At 42.3% G+C, this 23,257-nt stretch overlaps 1 protein-coding gene across 5 annotated transcripts in view; it reads right to left on the minus strand.

Moving 5' to 3' along the window:
- The window catches only part of amph (amphiphysin), a 120,218-nt gene extending 119,560 nt beyond the window's left edge, over positions 1 to 658 (minus strand). For all 5 annotated transcript variants that reach the window (XM_029703968.1, XM_029703966.1, XM_029703969.1 and 2 more), the window contains exon 1: positions 552 to 658. In XM_029703968.1, the coding sequence (XP_029559828.1) occupies positions 552 to 620 (69 nt within the window). In that variant the 5' untranslated portion in view covers positions 621 to 658. The remainder of the gene's footprint in view (positions 1 to 551) is intronic.
- Between the last annotated feature and the right edge of the window lie 22,599 nt (positions 659 to 23,257).

Genomic DNA, 23,257 nt, shown 5'->3' on the forward strand with positions numbered 1-23,257 from the left:
GCCTCGAAATGGAGCAGGCTGATCTTTAACATCGAATGAAATGTGGCTATGACATTTAGTTGACGTGATATTCGTTATAAGATTGATGTAGGCTCATTCTCATTTGACAGGCTTCATAAAAGCAGTGCGTTGGCCTCTATCCTCAAGAAAGGCCTAACCTCCGTTCTAAGGGCCTTCCGTTTATTTAGTTCGTATATTAAAGTGGATACTGTAATGGAACCTTCCAAGCCTCGCTGTGAAATGGCAGTAGGGGATAATATTGCATTCGCGACATTACAATTGTCGCCATGCATCTAGGCTAAATGCAGAGGCTAGACCATAAATGCTGTTATAGTCAAGCAAAATATACCAGGGAAGGTATTTAATCATGATACATATTCACTTATCCGTGCACGAATAGCCTACACCGATTACATCCATACACCTGCTCCTCCCAGCTACCCTAGAACAATCCTTGGACAGCTCCTCTGGGCACAAAAGCGGGTTAGCACAAAGCAAAAACAACTTGATACATAGGATATCGATTTCATATGTGTTAATAAACGCTTTACCTTTTCCTGCGCCCTACTTAGCCGTTTCTGGACGTTTTTGGCGAAAATCCCCGTCTTTATTTCGGCCATGGCTGCTGATACTGCAACGGGATGAGCGTCGCTTCAGTTTAGCACCTAGGACAGAGAAATGATGACGGACTAGGAAGGAGGGGAGGATAAATTCTTAAAGCCACAGTACAAAAATTCACACTCAACCAAACGTCCCAGTTTAGTATAATAATTATTATATGTTCTGGTTTGTATATTACGATTAGTTATAATGTATTTATCATGACAGGATATCAACATGATGCCTAGCTGGACCAGGATATTGTTATCCCGTTTCTGCTTCAAACAGACATACAATGTAGCCAAAAGGCGTAAACTTGCTCCAACCCTGCCCCCACTGTACATGTCGCTTGCTTGTGAACAGCGAAAACACTTCTGGGTTGCGTCAAAGCTTTCGTAGACATGAGCCCATGTGGATAGTCTTATATAGAAAACATACAGTACATGAATGAGTGGTAGGCCTAAACCCATACCCCTCTGTCTATATGATTAAACACATAGGCACTACTTTCACATTCCGTGCCTTTTAAATCCGAAAAGTCAACGCCAAAAGCTGAAAATACCTTGCTACAATAATAGTCTACATATAATTGCAGTTGCAATTGTAAATGTAGAATGTGTACATCAGATGTGTATGCAGTGATACAGAAGGCATATGATAAGGTAATATTATATTAAACTTATTCTGAATGTAGCATAATAACTTGAATAATTTGTTATTATTAGTTCTATTGGCACACAATTCCAAGTACTGTAGGTTCCCAATTAAGATTAGTCTAAAACTTGAGCAGTGTGTGTGTGTGTGTGTGTGTGTGTGTGTGTGTGTGTTTGTGTTGGGGGGAGGCCTGGGGACGGACATGTGCTGCTGATGTGGGATTCCACATCAATCCCTATCCTAGCCCCTACCTAGGTGGTGCATGGTAGCTCCATCTTGCCCTCTGATAAACCAAGTGGAATTGTTTCCATATTTGGACACCTATCCAATCCTTTCAGATATCCACACGTGGTCAGGGACCCCCGCTCCACCCGCTGATCCCTTTGCTTCTGTACCACCAGACTGTAGATTATCGCCAGAGGCTCTGGGTTGCAGGCCGCCGCTGGAGGTTCTGGGCTGCAGGCCGCCGCTGGAGGTTCCGGGCTGCAAGCCGCCGCTGGAGGTTCCCGGGCTGCAGGCCGCCGCTGGAGGTTCCGGGCTGCAGGCCGCCGCTGGAGGTTCCGGGCTGCAGTCCGCCACTGGAGACTCCGGGCTGCAGGCCGCCGCTGGAGACACCGGGCTGCAGGCCACCGCTGGAGGCTCCAGGCTGGGGAGCGTCGCTGGAGGCTCCGGACTGGGGAGCGTCGCTGGAGGCTCCGGACTGGGGAGCGTCACTGGAGGCTCCGGACTGAAGAGCGTCGCTGGAGGCTCCGGACTGGAGAGCGTCTCTGCCGGTTCCGGACTGGGGACCGTCGCTGCAGGCTCCAGTCTCGTGCCATGGATCATCCCTACAGGCTCCGGGCCATGGATCATCACTGGAGGCTTCGTGCCGTGGATTATCACTGGAGGCTTCAGACCATTGATCATCACTGGAGGCTTCCTACGTGCAGCTGGAACCGGTCTCACCGGACTGGGGAGAGGCACAGGAGACTGGGTGTGCAGAGCAGGCACAGGCTTTACTGGGCCGTGGAGGCGCACTGGAGGTCTGGAGCTTAGGGCTGGCACACCCCGTCCTGGCTGGATGGTTATTTGAGCCCAGCAAGGGCGGAGCGCCGGTACAGGACGAACTGGGCTGTGCTGGTGAACGGGGGGTACCGTGCATAGAGCAGGCGCAGGATAACCTGGGCCGAAGAGACGCACTGGAGACCAGATACGCTGAGCCGGCACACTTCTTCCTGGCTGACGGCCAACTCTAGCACGGCAACGGTGAGGAGCTTGCACCGAGCGCACCGGGCTGTGAATGCGCACCGCACAACACGGCGCTTGCTCGGTCACTCGCTCCCCACGGTAAGCACGGGAAGTTGGCTCAGGTCTCCAACCTGACTCTGCCAATCTCCCCGTGTGGCCCCCCCCAAAAAAATTGGGGGTGCCTCTCGCACTTGCCTCTTGGTGGATATAGCGCCTCGTAGTATCGCCGCTCCGCTCTTGCTGCCTCGATCTCCTCCTTAGGATGGCAATACTCCCCAGCTTGCCTCCAGGGTCCTTTCCCGTCCAATATCTCCTCCCAAGTCCATTTGTCCTGCTGATCCCTACCACACTGCTTGGTCCCTTGGTGGTGGGTTATTCTGTCACGGCTTTCGAAAGGATCGGACCAAAGTGCAGCGTGGTTGTAGTTCCACATTTTATTAAAGCCATGAAACTTTTGCAATACACAAATTAACTGAAATTACAAAAACAACAAACCGTGACAAACAAACACTACTCAAAAGATAATCACCCACAAAAACAGGTGGGACAAACATCAGCTTAAATATGACCTCCAATTAGAGACAACAACAACCAGCTGCCTCTAATTGGAGATCATACCAAACAAAACCAACATAGAAATACAAAACTAGAAACTGAACATAGAAATACAAAACATAGACAAACACCCCCTGTCACGCCATGACCTACTCTACCATAGAAAACAACAACTTACTATGGTCAGGACGTGATAGTGATACCTTGCCTTGAAACTAGCCACACCCCAGGGAGCCCAGAGAGTGTGTGAGAATGACGAAAATTCCCCCTGTTTTACCCGAGGGTATAAAAAGATTGAGTTAAGAATGAACATATCAGACTAAAACGAACCACATCTGCAGCGAGGTCTACGATAGTCACAACCCCGGAACGCAACACAAGGTTGAAGAAAACAAAGGAACCTCTTAACAATCAATGTTACGGCTGAGTAGCTGTTCTAAGTATTGCATCTAAGGAGGTGAATTTAAGTAGGACCATCCTGTTATTCTCTTCAAATCATCATGTCCTACAGTGCTCTCATCACCACTCTGGGGATCATCAACACGGCTGATGAGCTGTCCTCAGGAGACCACTCTTCCAGAACGAGTGCAAGTAAACAGACAACTAAGAAGGACATTGTGACCTCCTGTGGACAATCAGAGACTTACACCATAGAATGAAGGAGAAGGCCTCCGAAATAAGGAAGCCCAATCGATCCCTCCTCACCAAGCGGAACCCTTTCCATGAAGGCCTGGGTCCAACAGAGATACCCGACGAAGACATTCAAAACGTAAATACATGCATTACTTATTACCCATAAGAACGGCAGTTCGGGGCAAGGTATTAGGGTTACTGTGAGCGTAGTTCCCAAATGTATCCAAGTGTTGCTTCTCTTTCTTTCTCTCTCTCTCTCTCTCTCTCTCCCTTTAAATCTCCATTGTGTGTAACAAGTGTCATATTGTGTTAGTCCACTAGGGACTTGTTGTCGTCGTATTAAGTTTCCAATCAATAACCTATACCATGTGTGTGTGTGTGTATCTTATGTTATCATTTAGCTTGTTAGTAAATAAATAATCAAATCAATTTGTGTGGTATGGAATGATCAGTGAGACCCGGGTTTGTGCAGATTTACAAAGTCTACAACGTTCAGAATGAGACTGATATGAGGAAATTATTAATTAGTGACTGTTATGATATCTATATATTCTTGAGTTAATTCGGGAGACGGTAACTCATTAAACAACTTTAATTGTTACATTATTAATTTAATCGAGTATCAATTAAACATATTTAATTGATCAAATAAATAAGTCATCAGATTAATGATAGTCACTTCACGACATATTGGAGCCCTGCGCAAGGAATCTAAGATAAAACTAGGCCTTACTGTTGAATTCAGTCTATAGGAATTGTGTAGCAAGATGTGTTATACACCAATAGCGCTGTAGGCAGGATTATTGTTGAGAGTGGCATGTGTGTGGTTCCTTTTCATCCAGATACTAGTAGGGAGAGATTGACTCCGGTGTTGTATATCTAACGAAAAGTCAGTGTGTAGGGGATTTAATGAATGCCTCGAGCAAGGACATATGGGCCAGCCGATGTTGGGGTATTCTGCGGAATAGACTAGTTGGGCCAAACGTAGTACTATTTTTGTCTCTTGCGTTTCAGGAGCGAGTAGATTCAGTCATAAATTAATTTCTTGAGCGAGGACATATGGGCCAGCCAATTTTGTCAATATTAGTAGATATAGTTGTTTGACCGAACCTGACTTTTTATCTCTCCATCTCTCGCGTTTTCAGTAGTGTGAGTAGACCAATGGCAGGTATTTTCTTTTATGTTACGCGTGTTCCGATACAACAGTGCTAGTGAAGGAAATGCCGAAAAAGGTTGAACGTGAGACATCATTAGTAAACCCGTTCCCTTGTTAAAGTGGACCCTATTTTACTCGGAAGGGAGATTCCGGTACAATTAGGTCTAGCTTGCACTAGATGATAAGCTAACAAAGGAAGAGTAGCCATTTTCCTTTGTTTACGGTGAAATCCCTCTCCGTGCGGGAATCCCGTTTGATTTCAGCTTTCTGGGATCAGTGACCTTTGGGCGACGGAAGTTCCGCCTTTTCGGGAACCCTGGTGGTAATTAATCCCCAATATTATTATTTTTAAAAAATACATTCCATTGAGGCCCAATGTTGTCTCACATTTGGAACAAGTGGTTACTCTTCTGATATCCAGCCAATCACAACTGATTAGATATCGGTGTCTCATTCAATTTAACAAAGGGGTTAAAATTGCCAAACTTACCTTTTCAGGTTAACCATTTGGATAATGTCTAAATCCATTTGTTCCAACCAATGAGACATTTTTCCACATTTACCTAGATACAGCGCTTTCAGGTTAATTTAAGTTTAATTCCCAAATAGCCTATACAGGTTTGATGTATCATTAAAATTGATGAATCAATTCAAGTTGCTTTTGCAAGCTCATTGGAGCCAACTCCCACATTACTGACCTAGTATTGTTGGAAGTCCCACCTTTGCTGGAATCCTGTGTGGTTTCAGCTTTCAGGGAGAAGTGACCCCTGGTGGTGACATATCGCCAGTAATGTTTTTGGGAAAAAATCATGTAAAACCACCTGTCTTCTCACACCTATTACAATGGGGTAAACTGTATGATATTCAATCAATCTCAACTGATTGGATATCATGTTTCATTCAATTTAAAATGGCCAAACTTACCTTTTCAGGTTGATCCGTTGGATAATATCCAAACTGATTTGTTCCAACCAGTGAAGCATTTTAAACCTTTCCACATTAACCTAGATACAGCAACACTTTCAAGTTAATTAAAGTTGAATTCCCAAATAGCCTACATAGGTTTGATTTCTCATTAAAATTGATTAATCGATTAAATTTGCTTTTGCAAGTTCATTAATAGCCTAACTCCCAAAAACAAGGGCGAGCAACTTGATGCCCTTCAAGCAGTTTTGAATGACCACTCAAAGCAATAATGTTCTATTCCAAAAGCTGCAGACAAAAGACGATCAGCTAATGAACACAATGACCAAGTACCCAGGTGACAACGTTGGAAAAAGTGACCTCTAAGCAAGCGGAGGACATCTCATCATTGAATCTCTCGCTCCGCACTCGAGACCTCTCCCTGCAAACCATAACAGATAAGTATGAGGCCGAACGGAGCAAGTGCGACACTCACGTGTCTAACATAAATACCCTAAGCTCCCAGGTGGGCTCTGCGATGCAGCAGAATACCACCCTAAGGTACCATCTGAAGCAGTGGTTCCCAAACTTTTTATAGTCCCGTACCCCTTCAAACATTCAACCTCCAGCTGCGTACCCCCTCTAGCACCAGGGTCAGCCCACTCTCAAATGTTGTTTTTTGCCATCATTGTAAGCCTGCCACACACACACTATATGATACATTTATTAAACATAAGAATGAGTGTGAGTTTGTGTCACAACCCGGCTCATGGGAAGTGACAAAGAGCTCTAATAGGACCAGGGCACAAATAATAATATAAAAATAATCAATCATTTTGCTCTTTATTTAGCCATCTTAAAACTTTATTTGTTCATCAAAAATGTGGAATAACTCACCACTGGTTAATGAGAAGGGTATGCTTGAAGGGATGCACATAACTACAATGTTGGGTTGTATTGGAGAGAGTCTCAGTCTTAAATCATTTTCCACACACAGTCTGTGCCTGTATTTATTTAGACACTGATTTCGCCTCACCACTGTGTGACGTAGCTCTGCCATTGCCTTCAAACCATCACTACTTCGAAGAGAACGTGCGTCTTGGCATACTGATGGAATTTGTGGATGGCTGTTCTTACCGTCATCTAGACCACTTGCAAGCTGGTGTGGGATTGGTATGGCACAATGACATTCCGTGCAAAACTCTTCAATTTCAGCTAGGTAACAAGACCAGCCAGTTCGCAGAAGTTGCTGGCTTACTGATCACACTGCAAACAGCGGTGAAATACGACTTGTCAGAACTGGTAATCTGCACCGACTCAAACTACGACAGACTCACCTTCTTATGCCACTTGTCGTCATGACTGGTGAGAAGTTATCAGGGAATTTGTCGAGCTATGAAAATATTCTCTCCCTCTGAGGCACGTGTTGCTGGGTGTAACAGTGTAGGTTCCGTCCCTCTCTTCGCCCCAACCTGGGCTCGAACCAGGGACCCTTCGCGCCACAAAAGCCGCGGCCCTTGCAACGCAAAGGGGAAACCCTACTTCAAGTCTCAGAGCGAGTGACGTCACTGATTGAAACGCTATTAGCGCGCACCACCGCTAACTAACTAGCCATTTCACATCGGTTACATGGGCAACAGTTGCCTCGGTAACCCTGCTCCTTCCATTGCTAAAGCCAGTGAGAGAGACATGCAAACAAAAGGTTTTTTTCTATAAAACTAAATAAACACTTGCTAGATTCATGTTAGATAAAGCAAGGAAAGTGAACTTCAAAACGTAATTTAGTTTTATTGGAATGTGCAGCTGTTGTTGGTAAGTAATACATCTGCTACTAAACAGCTCTATCTATTGATTGTTAGAAGCTATTCCTAATTCGTTTTCAGATTTGAAAAGGAGAGAAGTAGAGGAAGAGTTTTTGTCTGACGGCAGTTGTTTGGACAAAGATTTGGGATTAATGTGTTAATGCAGTTACTAGTAGTTGTCAGTTGTTTTGGGAAATAGTTGTGGTTCAGTAGGTGTGGTTAGTATTTTGTGGTTGTGTTCAGTAGTTATGTTCTCTAGGTGTGTTGTTATGATAAGTAGTTGTGTTCAGTAGTTATGTTCTCTAGGTGTGTTGTTGTGATCAGTAGTTGTGGTCAGTAGTTGTGATCAGTAATTGTGGTCAGTAGTTGTGGTCAGTAGTTATGTTCTCTAGGTGTGTTGTTGTGATCAGTAGTTGTGGTCAGTAGTTATGTTCTCTAGGTGTGTTGTTGTGATCAGTAGTTGTGGTCAGTTATTGTGGTCAGTAGTTATAATTAGTAGTTGTATAGTTGTGGTCGTTAGTTGTGTGGTTCAGTATTTGTGTATTCAGTAATTGTGGTTAGTTGTTGTGTTGTTGTGGTCAGCAGTTGTGTGCTCAGTTGTAGTGGTCAATAGTTGTGACTTTGTGGTCAGTAGTTAGGTAGTTCAGTAGTTGTGGTCAGTAGTTGTGTGGTCAGTTGTAGTGGTCAACACTTGTCACTTTTTGGTTAGTAGTTGTGTTCAGTGATGATCAGTAGCTTTCTGGTAAGTTGTTGTGGTTCAGTAGTTGTGATGTTGTGTTCAGTAGTTGTTTTTTGGGGGGTCAGTAATTATGGTCAGTAGTTGTGGATAGAAGTTGTGTGGTTGTGGCCAGTAGTTGTGTGGTTTAGTAGTTGTGTAGTCAGTAGTTGTGTGGTTGTGGCCAGTAGTTGTGGTCAGTAGTGGTCAGTGGTTTTGGTAAGTAGGTGTGTGGTTCAGTAGTTGTGGCCAGTAGTTGTAGTCAGTAGTGGTCAGTGGTTTTGGTAAGTAGGTGTGTGGTTCAGTAGTTGTGGCCAGTCGTTGTGGTCAGTAGTGGTCAGTGGTTTTGGTAAGTAGGTGTGTGGTTCAGTAGTTGTGGCCAGTAGTTGTGGTCAGTAGTGGTCAGTGGTTTTGGTAAGTAGGTGTGTGGTTCAGTAGCTGTGGTCAGTAGTGGTCAGTATATCTGTGGTCAGTGGTTTTGGTAAGTAGGTGTGTGGTTCAGTAGTTGTAGTCAGTAGTGGTCAGTGGTTTTGGTAAGTAGGTGTGTGGTTCAGTAGTTGTAGTCAGTAGTGGTCAGTGGTTTTGGTAAGTAGGTGTGTGGTTCAGTAGTTGTAGTCAGTAGTGGTCAGTGGTTTTGGTAAGTAGGTGTGTGGTTCAGCAGCTGTGGTCAGTAGTGGTCAGTAGTTGTGTGGTTGTGGTCAGTTGGTTATGTCAGTAGTTGTGGTTAGTAGTTGTGTGGTCAGTTGTTTTGGTCAGTAGTTGTCACTTTGTGGTTGGTAGTTGTGGTCAGTAGTTGTCAGTCATTTTGGGAAGTACTTGTGGTTAGTATTTTGTGGATGTGGTCAGGAGTTGTGTTCATTAGTTGTGGTCAGTAGTTTGTGGTCAGTTATTGTTGTCAGTAGTTGTACTTAGTAGTTGTATTGTTGTGGTCGTTAGTTGTGTGGTTCAGTATTTGTGTATTCAGTAATTGTGGTTAGTTGTTGTGTTGTTGTGGTCAGCAGTTGGGTGCTCAGTTGTTGTGGTCAATAGGTGTGACTATGTGGTCAGTAGTGGTCAGTAGTTAGGTAGTTCAGTTGTAGGGGTCAGTAATCTGTGGTCAGTTGTAGTGGTCAATAGTTGTGACTTTGTGGTCAGTAGTTGTGTTCAATGATGATCAGTAGTTTTCTGGTAAGTAGTTGTGGTTCAGTAGTTGTGATGTTGTGTTCAGTAGTTGTTTTTTGGGGGTCAGTAATTGTGGTCAGTAGTTGTGGATAGAAGTTGTGTGGTTGTGGCCAGTAGTTGTGTGGTTTAGTAGTTGTGTAGTCAGTAGTAGTGTGGTTGTGGCCAGTCGTTGTGGTCAGTAGTGGTCAGTGGTTTTGGTAAGTAGGTGTGTGGTTCAGTAGCTGTGGTCAGTAGTGGTCAGTATATCTGTGGTCAGTGGTTTTGGTAAGTAGGTGTGTGGTTCAGTAGCTGTGGTCAGTAGTGGTCAGTATATCTGTGGTCAGTAGTTGTGTGGTTTAGTAGTTGTGTAGTCAGTAGTTGTGTGGTTGTGGCCAATCGTTGTGGTCAGTAGTGGTCAGTGGTTTTGCTAAGTAGGTGTGTGGTTCAGTAGTTGTGGCCAGTCGTTGTGGTCAGTAGTGGTCAGTGGTTTTGGTAAGTAGGTGTGTGGTTCAGTAGTTGTGGCCAGTCGTTGTGGTCAGTAGTGGTCAGTGGTTTTGGTAAGTAGGTGTATGGTTCAGTAGCTGTGGTCAGTATTTGTAGTCAGTAGTGGTCAGTGGTTTTGGTAAGTAGGTGTGTGGTTCAGTAGCTGTGGTCAGTAGTGGTCAGTATATCTGTGGTCAGTGGTGTTGGTAAGTAGGTGTGTGGTTCAGTAGCTGTGGTCAGTAGTGGTCAGTATATCTGTGGTCAGTAGTTGTGGTCAGTTGGTTATGTCAGTAGTTGTGGTTAGTAGTTGTGTGGTCAGTTGTTTTGGTCAGTAGTTGTCACTTTGTGGTTGGTAGTTGTGGTCAGTAGTTGTCAGTCATTTTGGGAAGTACTTGTGGTTAGTATTTTGTGGATGTGGTCAGGAGTTGTGTTCATTAGTTGTGGTCAGTAGTTTGCGGTCAGTTATTGTGGTCAGTAGTTATAATTAGTAGTTGTATTGTTGTGGTTGTTAGTTGTGCGGTTCAGTATTTGTGTGGTCAGTAATTGTGGTCAGTAGTTGTGGTTAGTAATTGTGGTCAGTAGTTGTGGTTCAGTAGTTGTCGTCAGTAGTTGTGTGGTTGTGGTCAGGAGTTGTGTTCATTAGTTGTGGTCAGTAGTGTGTGGTCAGTAGTTATAATTAGTAGTTGTATTGTTGTGGTTGTTAGTTGTGCGGTTCAGTATTTGTGGGGTCAGTAATTGTGGTCAGTAGTTGTGGTTCAGCAGTTGTCGTCAGTAGTTGTGTGGTTGTGGTCAGGAGATGTATTCAGTAGTTGTGGTCAGTAATTATGCTCCTTAGTTGTGTTGTTGTGGTCAGTAATTGTCAGTAATTGTGTGGTCAGTAGTTGGTTGTGGTCAGTAATTGTGGTCAGTAGTTGTGTGGTTGTGGTCATTAGTCACATGCTATATGTAACACAATTAATCACATGCTATATGTAAACACAATTAATCATATGCTATATGTAAACACTATTAATCACATGTTATGTGTAAACACAATTAATCATATGCTATATGTAAACACTATTAATCACATGTTATATGTAAACACAATTAATCACACGCTATAAGTAACCACAATTGTGATACAAGGATTAAACAAAACCAATACATGAATATTCCTCCTATACCCATCAATGACAGTCCTAGGTCTATTTCCAATTATGACACTTCGATTCAGGATTTTCATCAGAATTTTCATTAATGGAACAGTCAATCTAAACGTTGAAAATTCAATCTAAACGTTGAAAATTGTGTCATCAAACATTGGCTCCTCGTGATTAAAAGAGACGGAGCCATCTTCCTGGCCTGGAGGCCCGCATTCGCCATCCCACTGATTGAAGCTCGGAATCGGTCCATATCTCACCAACTGCTGCGTCATCGATCTCTCTAGAGTCCTGGTGATTAAACCTCTCACACATGGGACGAGACAACATCCACACTACACAAACACACTCATACAGGTGAAAGCAGCCCATAATACAGTTCTTACAACACTTTTCCATTTTCCCAAACATGAGATGTGTTATCAGGAATGTACGTGCAGCGATGAACCTAATCATTCTACCTACACCGCCCTCTTCTGCCAATAACATATCGAGAGTCAGTCTATTTTACCAGGTCATGAGGGAGGTGGCGGATAATTGGTCAGAGAACCTCTTTACCGCATCCCCGGTTTCATTCGTGAATCTCTGTTGATTATAAAAGATGCCATTAATCCAATACACATTTGTATTTATTGTCAACCACCTAAATAATGTAGTGTTAAAGCCTTCACATATTTGATTCATAGCTTTGTATTCATCTGGAACTTCCCTGAGGATGCCAATAACATCCATCTAGACAAAGCTACTCCCATCCTGGTCAAAACTCCTCCTGTGCCTACTTTAGCCTCCTATAACTGGCCTCTGATGACTAACTTGAACTGGTTGGACCTATAACCCCAGGGCGCAAGTTCCTAACCACCCTTTGTGGTAATTTCTGTCGTATGCGTCCTTTGCTGGTACTAGCCCACCCTACATCAGTTATAGGTGCTGTGAGGTTAAGAATTTTCTATTCATCTTTCAAACCTAAGTCAGTCACATTAACGATTACTTTCCAGCCATTAAAATCATCTAAGTTCTCGGTGCCATTCTTGTATCTATAACACTGGTACTCATCAGGAGTTAAAGTGAACCGAGGTGGGTTGGCTGAGTACTTCAATCTGGCCACCCCCAGTCCCTGTACAGTTGTCTGCTTTCCCAGGAAATTGTTTGTTTACCTTAAATTCTACATCTTGATCTTCTTTGATTCCTTATTCTGTATGTCACTCATCAGTGTATTATATAGTTTATCTTTTACTTCTTCTCAATGACAACGGTATCGTATGAATGATTAGTACCGGAAGGTGGTGGATCTGACTGTATCAGAAAGGTTACCAAAACTATGATGCAGCTCAGAGTCTCTACTCTTCCCAAAAACCGCCAACCCTCTCCTGCCCTTAGTCTCTCTGCTAGGTACCACCCCATACTCACACCTCTAGGAGCACCCACAGTGATGAACGGTCGTGATAGGGAATCTTCGTTAAGGAGGTGACCCCCGGACCCTGTTGGTACTCGGTTCTTCTCCTAACTCTGTGTGTGATCAGCAGTGCTCATATGTGTACATACCTTCTTGCAGTGGGTAACGTGGACCCAAGTGACTCTCTCAGCTTTTCTAATGGCAAAGGCAGCTGTGGTTTAACAGAACCTGGTTTGGGCCTTCCCAACGGGGCTGCTTCCAGTCTTTTCTCCTCAGGGAATGGATCCACACCCAGTCTCCTGGTTGGATTGAGTGAATCACCTTCTCTTGTAATTCACCTGTTGGACACAAAATCTTGGACATACGGGTTTGGTTAACCAACAGTCTTCTCATGTGTTCTGTTAATATTTCTTCAACTTCTATGTCTACCTGTTCTGGTATCTCTATTCGCCCTAACTCTGGCATTCTATAGGCTCTACCTGATTAGCTAAAATGTCATCCATCATTTAAAGAGATAGATCCTAGTAAACCAACTCTAGGGATAATATCTTGACCTAATATTTTAGCTACCATAATCATGTCCACCAAGTAAGTTGGGAGCGCTTCTACCCATTTGCTATACTTATCTATTATTGTTAAACGCCCCTTCTTCCCCTCACTTCGGAATAGTTCGATAAGTCCATTTCCAACTGTTGGAATGGATATTCTACAAAAAAAATGTTGTTAATTAATTATCCTCTAGGCCTTGAAGTCTTTCCTAACCTGCAGTGTTTCCTTACTTGCTCTACCCCCCTGCTCTACCATCCTACCCCCCGTTGACACCTGGCTCCGCCCATGTGTCAATATTGCCGCATATCCTCTCTAGGGTATGTGGGACGAAATCGTCCCACCTACTCAACAGCCAGTGGAATCCCGTGGCGCGTTATTAAAATACCTTAGAAATGCTATTACTTCAATTTCTCAAACATATGACTATTTTACACCATTTTAAAGACAAGACTCTCGTTAATCTAACCACACTGTCCGATTTCAAAAAGGCTTTACAACGAAAGCAAAACATTAGATTATGTCAGCAGAGTACCCAGCCAGAAATAATCAGACACCCATTTTTCAAGCTAGCATATAATGTCACATAAACCCAAACCACAGCTAAATGCAGCACTAACCTTTGATGATCTTCATCAGATGACAATCCTAGGACATTATGTTATACAATACATGCATGTTTTGTTCAATCAAGTTCATATTTATATCAAAAACCAGCTTTTTACATTAGCATGTGACGTTCAGAACTAGCATACCCACCGCAAACTTCCAGTGAATTTACTAAATTACTCACGATAAACGTTCATAAAAAACATAACAATTATTTTAAGAATTATAGATACAGAACTCCTTTATGCAATCGCTATGTCCGATTTTAAAATAGCTTTTCGGCAAAAGCACATTTTGCAATATTCTGAGTAGATAGCCCAGCCATCACGGCTAGCTAATTTGACACCCACCAAGTTTGGCCCTCACCAAACTCCGATTTACTATTAGAAAAATTTGATTACCTTTGCTGTTCTTCGTCAGAATGCACTCCCAGGACTTCTACTTCAATAACAAATGTTGGTTTGGTTCAAAATAATCCATAGTTATGTTCAAATATCCTCTGTTTTGTTCGTGCGTTCAAGACACTATCCGAAGGGTGACGCGCCCGACACGTTTCGTGACAAAAAAAATCTAAATATTACATTACCGTACTTCGAAGCATGTCAACCGCTGTTTAAAATCAATTTTTATGCTATTTTTCTCGTAAAAAAACGATAATATTCCGACCGGGAAACCCTGTTTTAGTTCAAAGACGAAAAAATAAAAACATGGTGTCGCCTCGTGCACGCGCCTCAGTCTCATGGTTCTCTGATCGACCACTATCCAAATGCGCTACTGTTTTTCAGCCAGGGCCTGCAAAGACATCATTCAGCGTTTTGCCGCCTTCTGAGAGCCTATGGGAACCGTAGGAAGTGTCACGTTACAGCAGTGATCCTCAGTTTTCAATAAAGAGAGTGTAGAAGCCCAAGAAATGGTCAGAGAGGCCACTTCCTGTAAGGAATCTTCTCAGTTTTTTGCCTGCCATATGAGTTCTGTTATACTCACAGACACCATTCAAACAGTTTTAGAAACTTTATGGTGTTTTCTATCCAAAGCCAATAATTCTATGCATATTCTAGTTTCTGGGCAGTAGTAATAACCAGATTAAATCGGGTACGTTTTTTATCCGGCTGTGCAAATACTGCCCCCTACCCTAGAGAGGATATCTAAACAGTGTCTTTGGTAAGATTTGTAAATTATCCTTATGTCAGACCTTCTCTTGTGGGATTGCCCCCTTTCATTTTCCACATGTCCAATTCTCCCTGGGGCATTCGTTCTTGGCTATCATGTAAGTATCTCTGTCAAGTGTCTTATCTTCTTTAAGATTTAACAAAATTATCATATCTTTTCCTAGCGAATTTACCAAACATAACTTAAAATCAAAACTAAAATACCTGCCTCCTCCTAACTTTTCATATTTTTTAAAAACCAATGGAGCCGATAGTCTCTCCATGAATTAATATCCTAAAGCTAAGTGAACCAAACTAAATTCTCTTCCTATCTTCTATTCTTATTTGTCTTTTCTGTCTGTCCCAGTATTATTTCTGTCCTCACCTGTTTATAATTTAACTATGCTGGTCTCCACTCACTAACTGTTATCTAATTCTTCTGTGTCCCTTTTATCTTCTCTTCCTTGCTTATGCTGTCCTCCTGCTACTTCCAACCCATCAAGGTCTCAGCAGTGCAGGGGAGGACTTCTCCGTATGCCCTTCCTTCTATCTGTCTGTCGCTCTTTCTCATAACAGTCAGTATCAAATATGGGTTGATTCCAAATATTGACTAAATGTCTCATTGTCTCCTTGGTTGCACTCCTGAATTTTAGAAAAATCAACCTGTCTTAGTCTTAATATCCAGATTATTCCATAGCTACTTAAATTTATCTCGATACCCTCAATGATCCTGGATCACCTACATATGTCATATAATTCCTGTCCTGTTGGCTTAGAATATATCCTCCTAAATACTTGACATAAGTCTACCATTATTAAACTTATTCAACAACAAAATATAATAATACTATTATATCGATTCCACAGCCTTGTTGTGTTAAATCTCTTACACTGCTTACAACCACAGCTGACTTCCTAAGGGAAAATGAACTTATCTAGATCATGTAAAAAATACCCCTGCTTATCAAAAAGATATTCAAATAACATAATCAGATCAAAATGACTAATCTGAACAATTCCACAAAGAAAAATCATAGTACCCTTATCGTCCTTCTGTCTTCTCATTGATTCAAATTATCAATTGTGTCTAAGAACTTTAACTCTATCATAATTATCAGTTCTACAAATTTCCTTAAAATGATATCACTAATGACCTTAAATTCACCATCCAAATGGCTTTTCATTGCAGCTGATCAGACCACAAAAGGAAAAGTCACCAGAACCGTGTTTCTTACTACATTAGACAAATGAAAGCTAAGAACTTTATCTACATTTTGTATCCCAGGTTCCCAGAACATTCCCTATCAAACATAATTTCACGTGCTTAATTAAAACTCAGAAAACAAACTTACAAAACCCCTTTAAGATATCCTGTCCCTAGGAATTTTTCCCAAAGAGAGCTAAGCGCTCCTTTTTCCATAAAATAACCACGAACATTTGGTCATCATTCCTTATACTACACCGATTCAGAAACCCAAACGTTAACTTCAAACAAAACCTAATACTTATAATTCCATTGTACTCCCCCCAATCATTCGTTTTAAACTTCCTCAATGGTTTATGTGATTGAACATGCCTTTCCTTCCTCCTTCTCTGAGTCTGGCTGTGGGCGCCTGACCTTCTTCTCTCTGTATTTGTCTCGACCCCCTCTCTGGCCTCTTTTGCCTCTGTTAGTTCCCTCAGATCTGCTAGCCCCCACCCTACGAGGTTCTGTTTGAGGCACGACTTATCTCGGGACGCATTCCACTGAGGAAAGCAAATTTTAATTGCTGATAATACGGGGCATCAAATCCATCCACTACCGGGGATTCTATTAACCCACTATTTGTGTTAGACACGTCCTTTAATCTCTCTAGGTATTGGCTTATAGTCTCACTGTCTTCTTGTTTACACTCGTGAACCTTAGAGAAATCTGCATGTCGGTGATAGTGGTACCTCAGATTATTACACAGCTGTGTGATTTTGTCGACATATTGTCCATCTATTGCCCAGGGCACTACTATCAAATCACCATGTCCTGGTACCCAATTTATTTGTTTAACCTGTTTAGGATAGGGGGCAGTTTTTTCACGGACGGATAAAAAAATGTACCCGATTTAATCTGGTTATTACTCCTGCCCAGAAACTAGAATATGCATATAATTGTTTGATTTGGATAGAAAACACCCTAAAGTTTCTAAAACTGTTTGAATGGTGTCTGTGAGTATAACAGAACTCATATGGCAGGCCAAAACCTGAGAAGATTCCATACAGGAAGTGCCCTCTCTGACCATTTCTTGGCCTTCTATAGCCTCTTTATCGAAAATAGAGGATCTCTGCTGTAACGTGACATTTTCTAAGGCTCCCATAGGCTCTCAGAAGGCGCCAGAACGGGGAATGATGACTCTACAGTCCCTGGGTGAAAAACAGTAGGGCTTTTGGAAAGTGGTCTTTCTGAGAACAATGACACTGGAGTGCGCGCGTGCATGTGAAGACTCCATTTTCTATTTTCAGTGTTTGAACGAAAACAAGGTCTCCCGGTCAGAATATTATCGCTATTTTACGAGAAAAATCGCATAAAAATAAATTTTAAACAGCGTTTGACATGCTTCGAAGTACGGTAATGGAATATTTTGAAATTTTTTGTCACGATATGCGCCGGCGCGTCACCCTTCAGATAGTGTCTTGAACGCAAGAACAAAATGCAGCTATTTGGATATAACTATGGATTATTTGGAACCAAAACAACATTGGGTGTTGAAGTAGAAGTCCTGGGAGTGCATTCTGACGAAGAACAGCAACGGTAATCCAATTTTTCTTATAGTAAATCTGAGTTTGGTGAGTGCCAAACTTGGTGGGTGTCAAAATAGCTAGCCATGATGGCCGGGCTATCTACTCAGAATATTGCAAAATGTGCTTTCACCGAAAAGGTATTTTAAAATCGGACACCGCGATTGCATAAAGGAGTTCTGTATCTATAATTCTTAAAAGAATTGTTATGTTTTTTGTGAACGTTTATCGTGAGTAATTTAGTAAATTCACCGGAAGTTTTCGGTGGGTATGCTAGTTCTGAACGTCACATGCTAATGTAAAAGCTGGTTTTGATATAAATATGAACTTGATTGAACAAAACATGCATGTATTGTATAACATAATGTCCTAGGAGAGTCATCTGATGAAGATCATCAAAGGTTAGTGCTGCATTTAGCTGTGGTTTTGGTTTTTGTGACATTATATGCTAGCTTGAAAAATGGGTGTGTGATTATTTCTGGCTGGGTACTCTGCTGACATAATCTAATGTTTTGCTTTCGTTGTAAAGCCTTTTTGAAATCGGACAATGTGGTTAGATAAAGGAGAGTCTTGTCTTTAAAATGGTGTAAAATAGTCATATGTTTGAAAAATTGAAGTTTTGGGATTTTTGAGGAGTTTGTAATTCGCGCCACGCTCTATCATTGGATATTGGCGAGGCGTTCCGCTAGCGGCACATCTAGATGTAAGAGGTTTAACCATTGATTCCAATCTTTCAACATTTAAAAAGCAAATGAAAAAGGTAATTCAAATAACCAAATGCAACCTAGCTAATATCCAAAGCATATGAAATTGTTTTATTACAGAGGTACCAAAACTATACTTCAAGGGCTCAGAGCGAGTGACCTCACCGATTGAAACGCTATTAGCGCGCACCACCGCGGTTACACTCACCCCCCTTACAGAGAGCGCGTCCTCGCGTTAGCGTGCGACTCTACGTCCTACAGGAACGCGCACGCCGGCCAGGCACACGCACAACTATGATTAATTTGCACTGTTCCTGCGAAATAAAATAAACTCACCCTGCAATCCACCTTTCTGACCTGACATTGTTTCATGCAATGGAAACATTATAATGTTAGCATACATTCACTTCCTGTTCAATTCACTGGTGTTACTAAACAATCAAGCCACGATTCAATAACCAGAATTTATCACAAAACTTTTACGATTCCATTATTCAGACCAGAATCGCTTCCAGCCACATATAGTCCAGTGCTCACAACCAACTCTCCTCGTTTTACCCATAGGAAAAAAATATTATCTCTTTTCAAACAGCATTCTGCCTTACCTCTATCGTAAGATTAAAACCAATGTTACAACTTTATCTCTCTTTCGGCTTCACTCTTATGAAATGTCCAAGACTTAAAAAAATATGATGTATATCGCCAAAATTCTGTCGCAATTACCTTTCCGCTCCTTATAATTATTTAGATTTAGGTAACTGCCTTTTCCTTGATTCCGTCATTCAAATACAACTTCCATTCTCTATAAATCCTTTAAGCAGGCCATTTAGACCACAAACAACGTACTTTATCGAATTCGCCTCGCTATTATTTTTTAAAGAATCTGTCTTTCAATTTAAACTAAACAAGCTATCAAAACATTCGGTTTCTATCTTAAACAAACACTAACAACCGTATCGTTCCAGTCAAAACATAACAATAATTAAATTACATTTTAGTCCCATGGTGGAAGGGCTGGGACGCGAACCCGGGCCTCCCGCATGGCAGGTGAAACTTCTACCACAGAACCACCAATGCGCTATTGAACTGATGGACACTCCTCGCAAATAACCCTATTTATCAATGTCTGTAGTCATAAAATTAGGCACGTACTAGCAATACAATTTCCAGAACATAGCCCTATTGTAAATGTCTAAGCCTTTCTCCTGCGACTGTTGACTCTGCCTCTCTTTTTCTACACTTGCCTTCTTCTTCGGGCTTCAGACAGCCATACCCTGGCTATGTCTAACCCTCGACATGCTGTTTCCCTGTCTTGTTCCCACATACCTTATGCATCTTCCTTACCATTAGTCCCAACTTTCCCACATCCAAACTTCCATCAAATTCATACTTCCTTCTCCACATTGGACCGAAATAAATATTTATTTTATAACCTTTAACTCCATGTATCGCTCATCTCCCGTTAATTCCTGCACCTCCTTTGAGGATTTACTACCCATGTTTGTTAAATTATTTTTTTTAAATTTTTTTTACATTTATTTTTAGACGGAGTATTCGTATGGATCCTAATGTATCTTTTATTCTATGTGTATGCTAGTTACCGTTGTTAATCTAGAATTGGAGAATAATTATTCGTGTGCTCCCTGACATATTGCTTCTATCTCACGCGTAAAAGAACAAACCAGTCTTTTTTCGCGACTGTTGATTTGAACAATATATACTCCTCACACGCAACTAATTATCTTTTATCCACTTTACCATCTGGCCCCTGCCCTCTTGGGCACACTAAATACACACACACATTTCTCTCCCTCTCCAGCCTCTACTAGACTTTCTGGGACTAATCGATCATTGCATTGATTATTCATTAACCATGCTACATGACTTATAATTCATAATGGTTTATTGATTCATTTACCTTTATTAGATAATTCTCTTATCAGTGGTTCAGTATTTGTGGCCAGTAGTTGTGTGGTTGTGGTCAGTAGGTTATGTCAGTTCGCATTGCTACAGACATTGATCAGATAAGGCAGCTAGAATTTCTGGAAAGCAAAGACACTGCACAATACAAAGTGAACATGTGTGGGACAAGCGAGGTTACTCTGCCTCCAGAGCGTTTCCAGGGTCTTCTACAGTAGCAACAGCGAACGCCGCGGGAGGATACATACCGGACCAGAAGAGAGGGAGATCTCGGTTACCTGGGAGCGACAGGACGACCTACGTCGACCAATAGCAGGGCCTGCTGCACATGAAAAAACACTGTCCTTACATGGAAAAGGACAGCGCAGCATCGGCTTCAACTACATGCACAGCTGACCAGTCCACAGCAAGGATTACTTCAAGTGTTGTGGGGAGTGGGGTTTACCTGGAGTGCAAAATTGCTGACTTCGAGTGTGAGGTCATGGTGGACTCGGGGGCCCAGGTTTCCATGGTACACAAACAGGAATGGAGAAACGCTACTGGGGGTAAGAGTGGTACACAGCAACCATACCACATCACAGTTAAAGTAGCAAATGGACAGTTTCTCTCAGTCCTGGGGAGCTGGTCCATGAACATTGACAGTTTGAATCTGACCTGGGATTTTGTAGTCACTAGCGACGCAGACCAGTGTGCACTGATAGGGACAGACTTCCTGGTAAAATACGGGGCTGTACTTGATTTGAGAAAGAAAACATGTTGTGTTTTGGGGAAGCAGAGTCCGCTGATTTTCAGGGGAGCGCCAGGGGGAAGGTGTAAAGTGATGATGATGAATGACACGGTTATCCCTTCCAGAAGTGAAATGTTTATAACTGGTAAAGTTTAGGGGACAGTAAACAATTACAAAACTGAGGGTCTTCTTGAGCCCTGTGTTAAAGTCACTGATACAAGTAACCTGTTGGTAGCATGTAGTGTTTGCAGCTCAGTTAAGGGGAAACTGCCAGTGCATGTGATGAATGTAAATCCGGAATCACAGTTACTGAGGGAGGGCACTGAACTGGGGGGTTTCTCTATCTGGGAGAAGGATAGGGAAGATTGTATTGTTGCTAGCCTACAGGATTCTAACCAGCCGACATATTCTCCCACCACAGCAAAGTGGGACGTACAACAGTTAATGCAAGAGCTGGCCATAGATTGCAGCCAGCTAACTGAGGTGCAGCTGAGAGTTGTAAAGGAAATGGTGGGAAGGTATGTGGGAGTGTTTAGATTTTGACTTGGGCTGCACAAAACTAGTCCAGCATAGGATTGACACAGGGGGCACCAGGCCTATCAAACAAGTGTTGAGGTGGGTGCCTGTTCATCTGCAAGCAGAGTTTGACAAGCATTTGCAGGACATGTTAAAAAGGGGAATAGTTAACCCATCCGGCAGTCCATGGGCAGCACCAGTGGTGTTAGTAAGAAAGAAGGACGGCTCAATCAGGTTCTGTGTGGATTACTGTTAAAGATGCTTATCCACTTTCTAGTCTCTTCCTCTTATTGGTGTCCTTTAGTAGTTGTTACCTTGCAGAAAATTGACCATAAAGTCCTTATTCACGCAGTCTCCTATGAACAGTTGATATTGAGATGTGTCTGTTACTTGAACTCTGTGAAGCATTTGTTTGGGCTGCAATTTGTGAGGCTGGTAACTCTGATGAACTTATTCTCTGCAGCAGAGGTAACTCTGGGTCTTCCTTTCCTGTGGCAGACCTCATGAGAGCCAGTTTCATCATAGTGCTTGATGGTTGCGACTGCACTTGAAGAAACTTTCAAAACTCTTGACATTTTTCAGATTGACCTCCTCTAGAGCACTCAGAACCTCAGACAAAGGTTCACCTTCCAACAGGACAATGACCCTAAGCACACAGGCAAGACAACACGGGAATGGCTTTGGGACAAGTTTCTGAATGTCATTGAGTGGCCCAGCCAGAGCCCAGACTTGAACCTGATCAAACATCTCTGGAGAGACCTGAAAATAGCTGTGCAGCAACACTCCCCATCCAACCTGACAGAGCTTGAGAGATTCTGCAGAGGAGAATGGGAGAAACTCCCCAAATACAGATGTGCCAAGCTTGTAGCGTCATACCCAAGAAGACTCTTGGGCTGTAATCGCTGCCAAAGGTGCTTTCACAAAGTACTGACTATTGGGTGTGGATACTTGTGTAAATGTAATATTTCCGTTTATATGTACAAAACATTCTAAAAAACTGTTTTTGTTTTGTTATTATGGGTTGTTGTGTGTAGATTGATGGGGGTAAAAAACAATTTAATCCGTTTTAGAGTAAGAATGTAACGTAACAAAATGTGGAAAAAGGCAAGGGGTCTGAATACTTTCCGAATGCACTGTATAAGTACCATTGACTTGCATTGGATTTGTGCCACAAATGCTAAAAAGTTACCATCTGAAACAGTGGACCACAAAACCAACACATGGGTTGTTGTCATACCTTGTCCATAGACTGTTTACGCGGCCAAAAGGTCGCTGGTTTGAATCCCCCAAGCCAACTAGGTGAAAAATCTGTAGATGCACCCTTGATCAACGCACATTACCCTAATTGCTCCTGTAATTCGATCTAGATAAGAGCGTCTGCTAAATGACACATTTTTTATCACCTGGAACAGCACCATCTAGTGGTCAATACCTGATCATATTAGAATGTAGGATGGGACATAAACCTAACAACTTCCATGACTAATTTCACTTAGCGGGTTAAAAACCATCACCAAATTCACAAGGAATACAAGGCATAGGAAACAATACTCTGAGCTGCAGCTCCATACTACTTGTCAGACATAGAGAAGTGATACTATCAACTTGTTGTTGGGGATTGGCATGGAGTATGGAGGGTCTATGGGTGTTTTTTGACCATTTCTTTGGATTCTTCATGTCTAACTCATTGCTAGAATCAGAATCAATCACTGTTAGAATCGTCTAACTCATTGTTAACATCCAAATCAGATGTTAGGTCCCATATAGCTCACCAATTTACACGGATGGTCCCGGGAGTGTGACTGTTTGAATCCCCGCTGTTTGTTGCTGTTTCCATCTGCCCTGTGACCTGCCCTGTCTAGAACTGTGTGGACTAACAGCAGCGCCTACATTGCTACCATGACAACGACCAAAG

This window comes from Salmo trutta, chromosome 21 (genome assembly GCF_901001165.1).
Source record: "Salmo trutta chromosome 21, fSalTru1.1, whole genome shotgun sequence".
Taxonomy (NCBI): Eukaryota; Metazoa; Chordata; class Actinopteri; order Salmoniformes; family Salmonidae; genus Salmo; species Salmo trutta.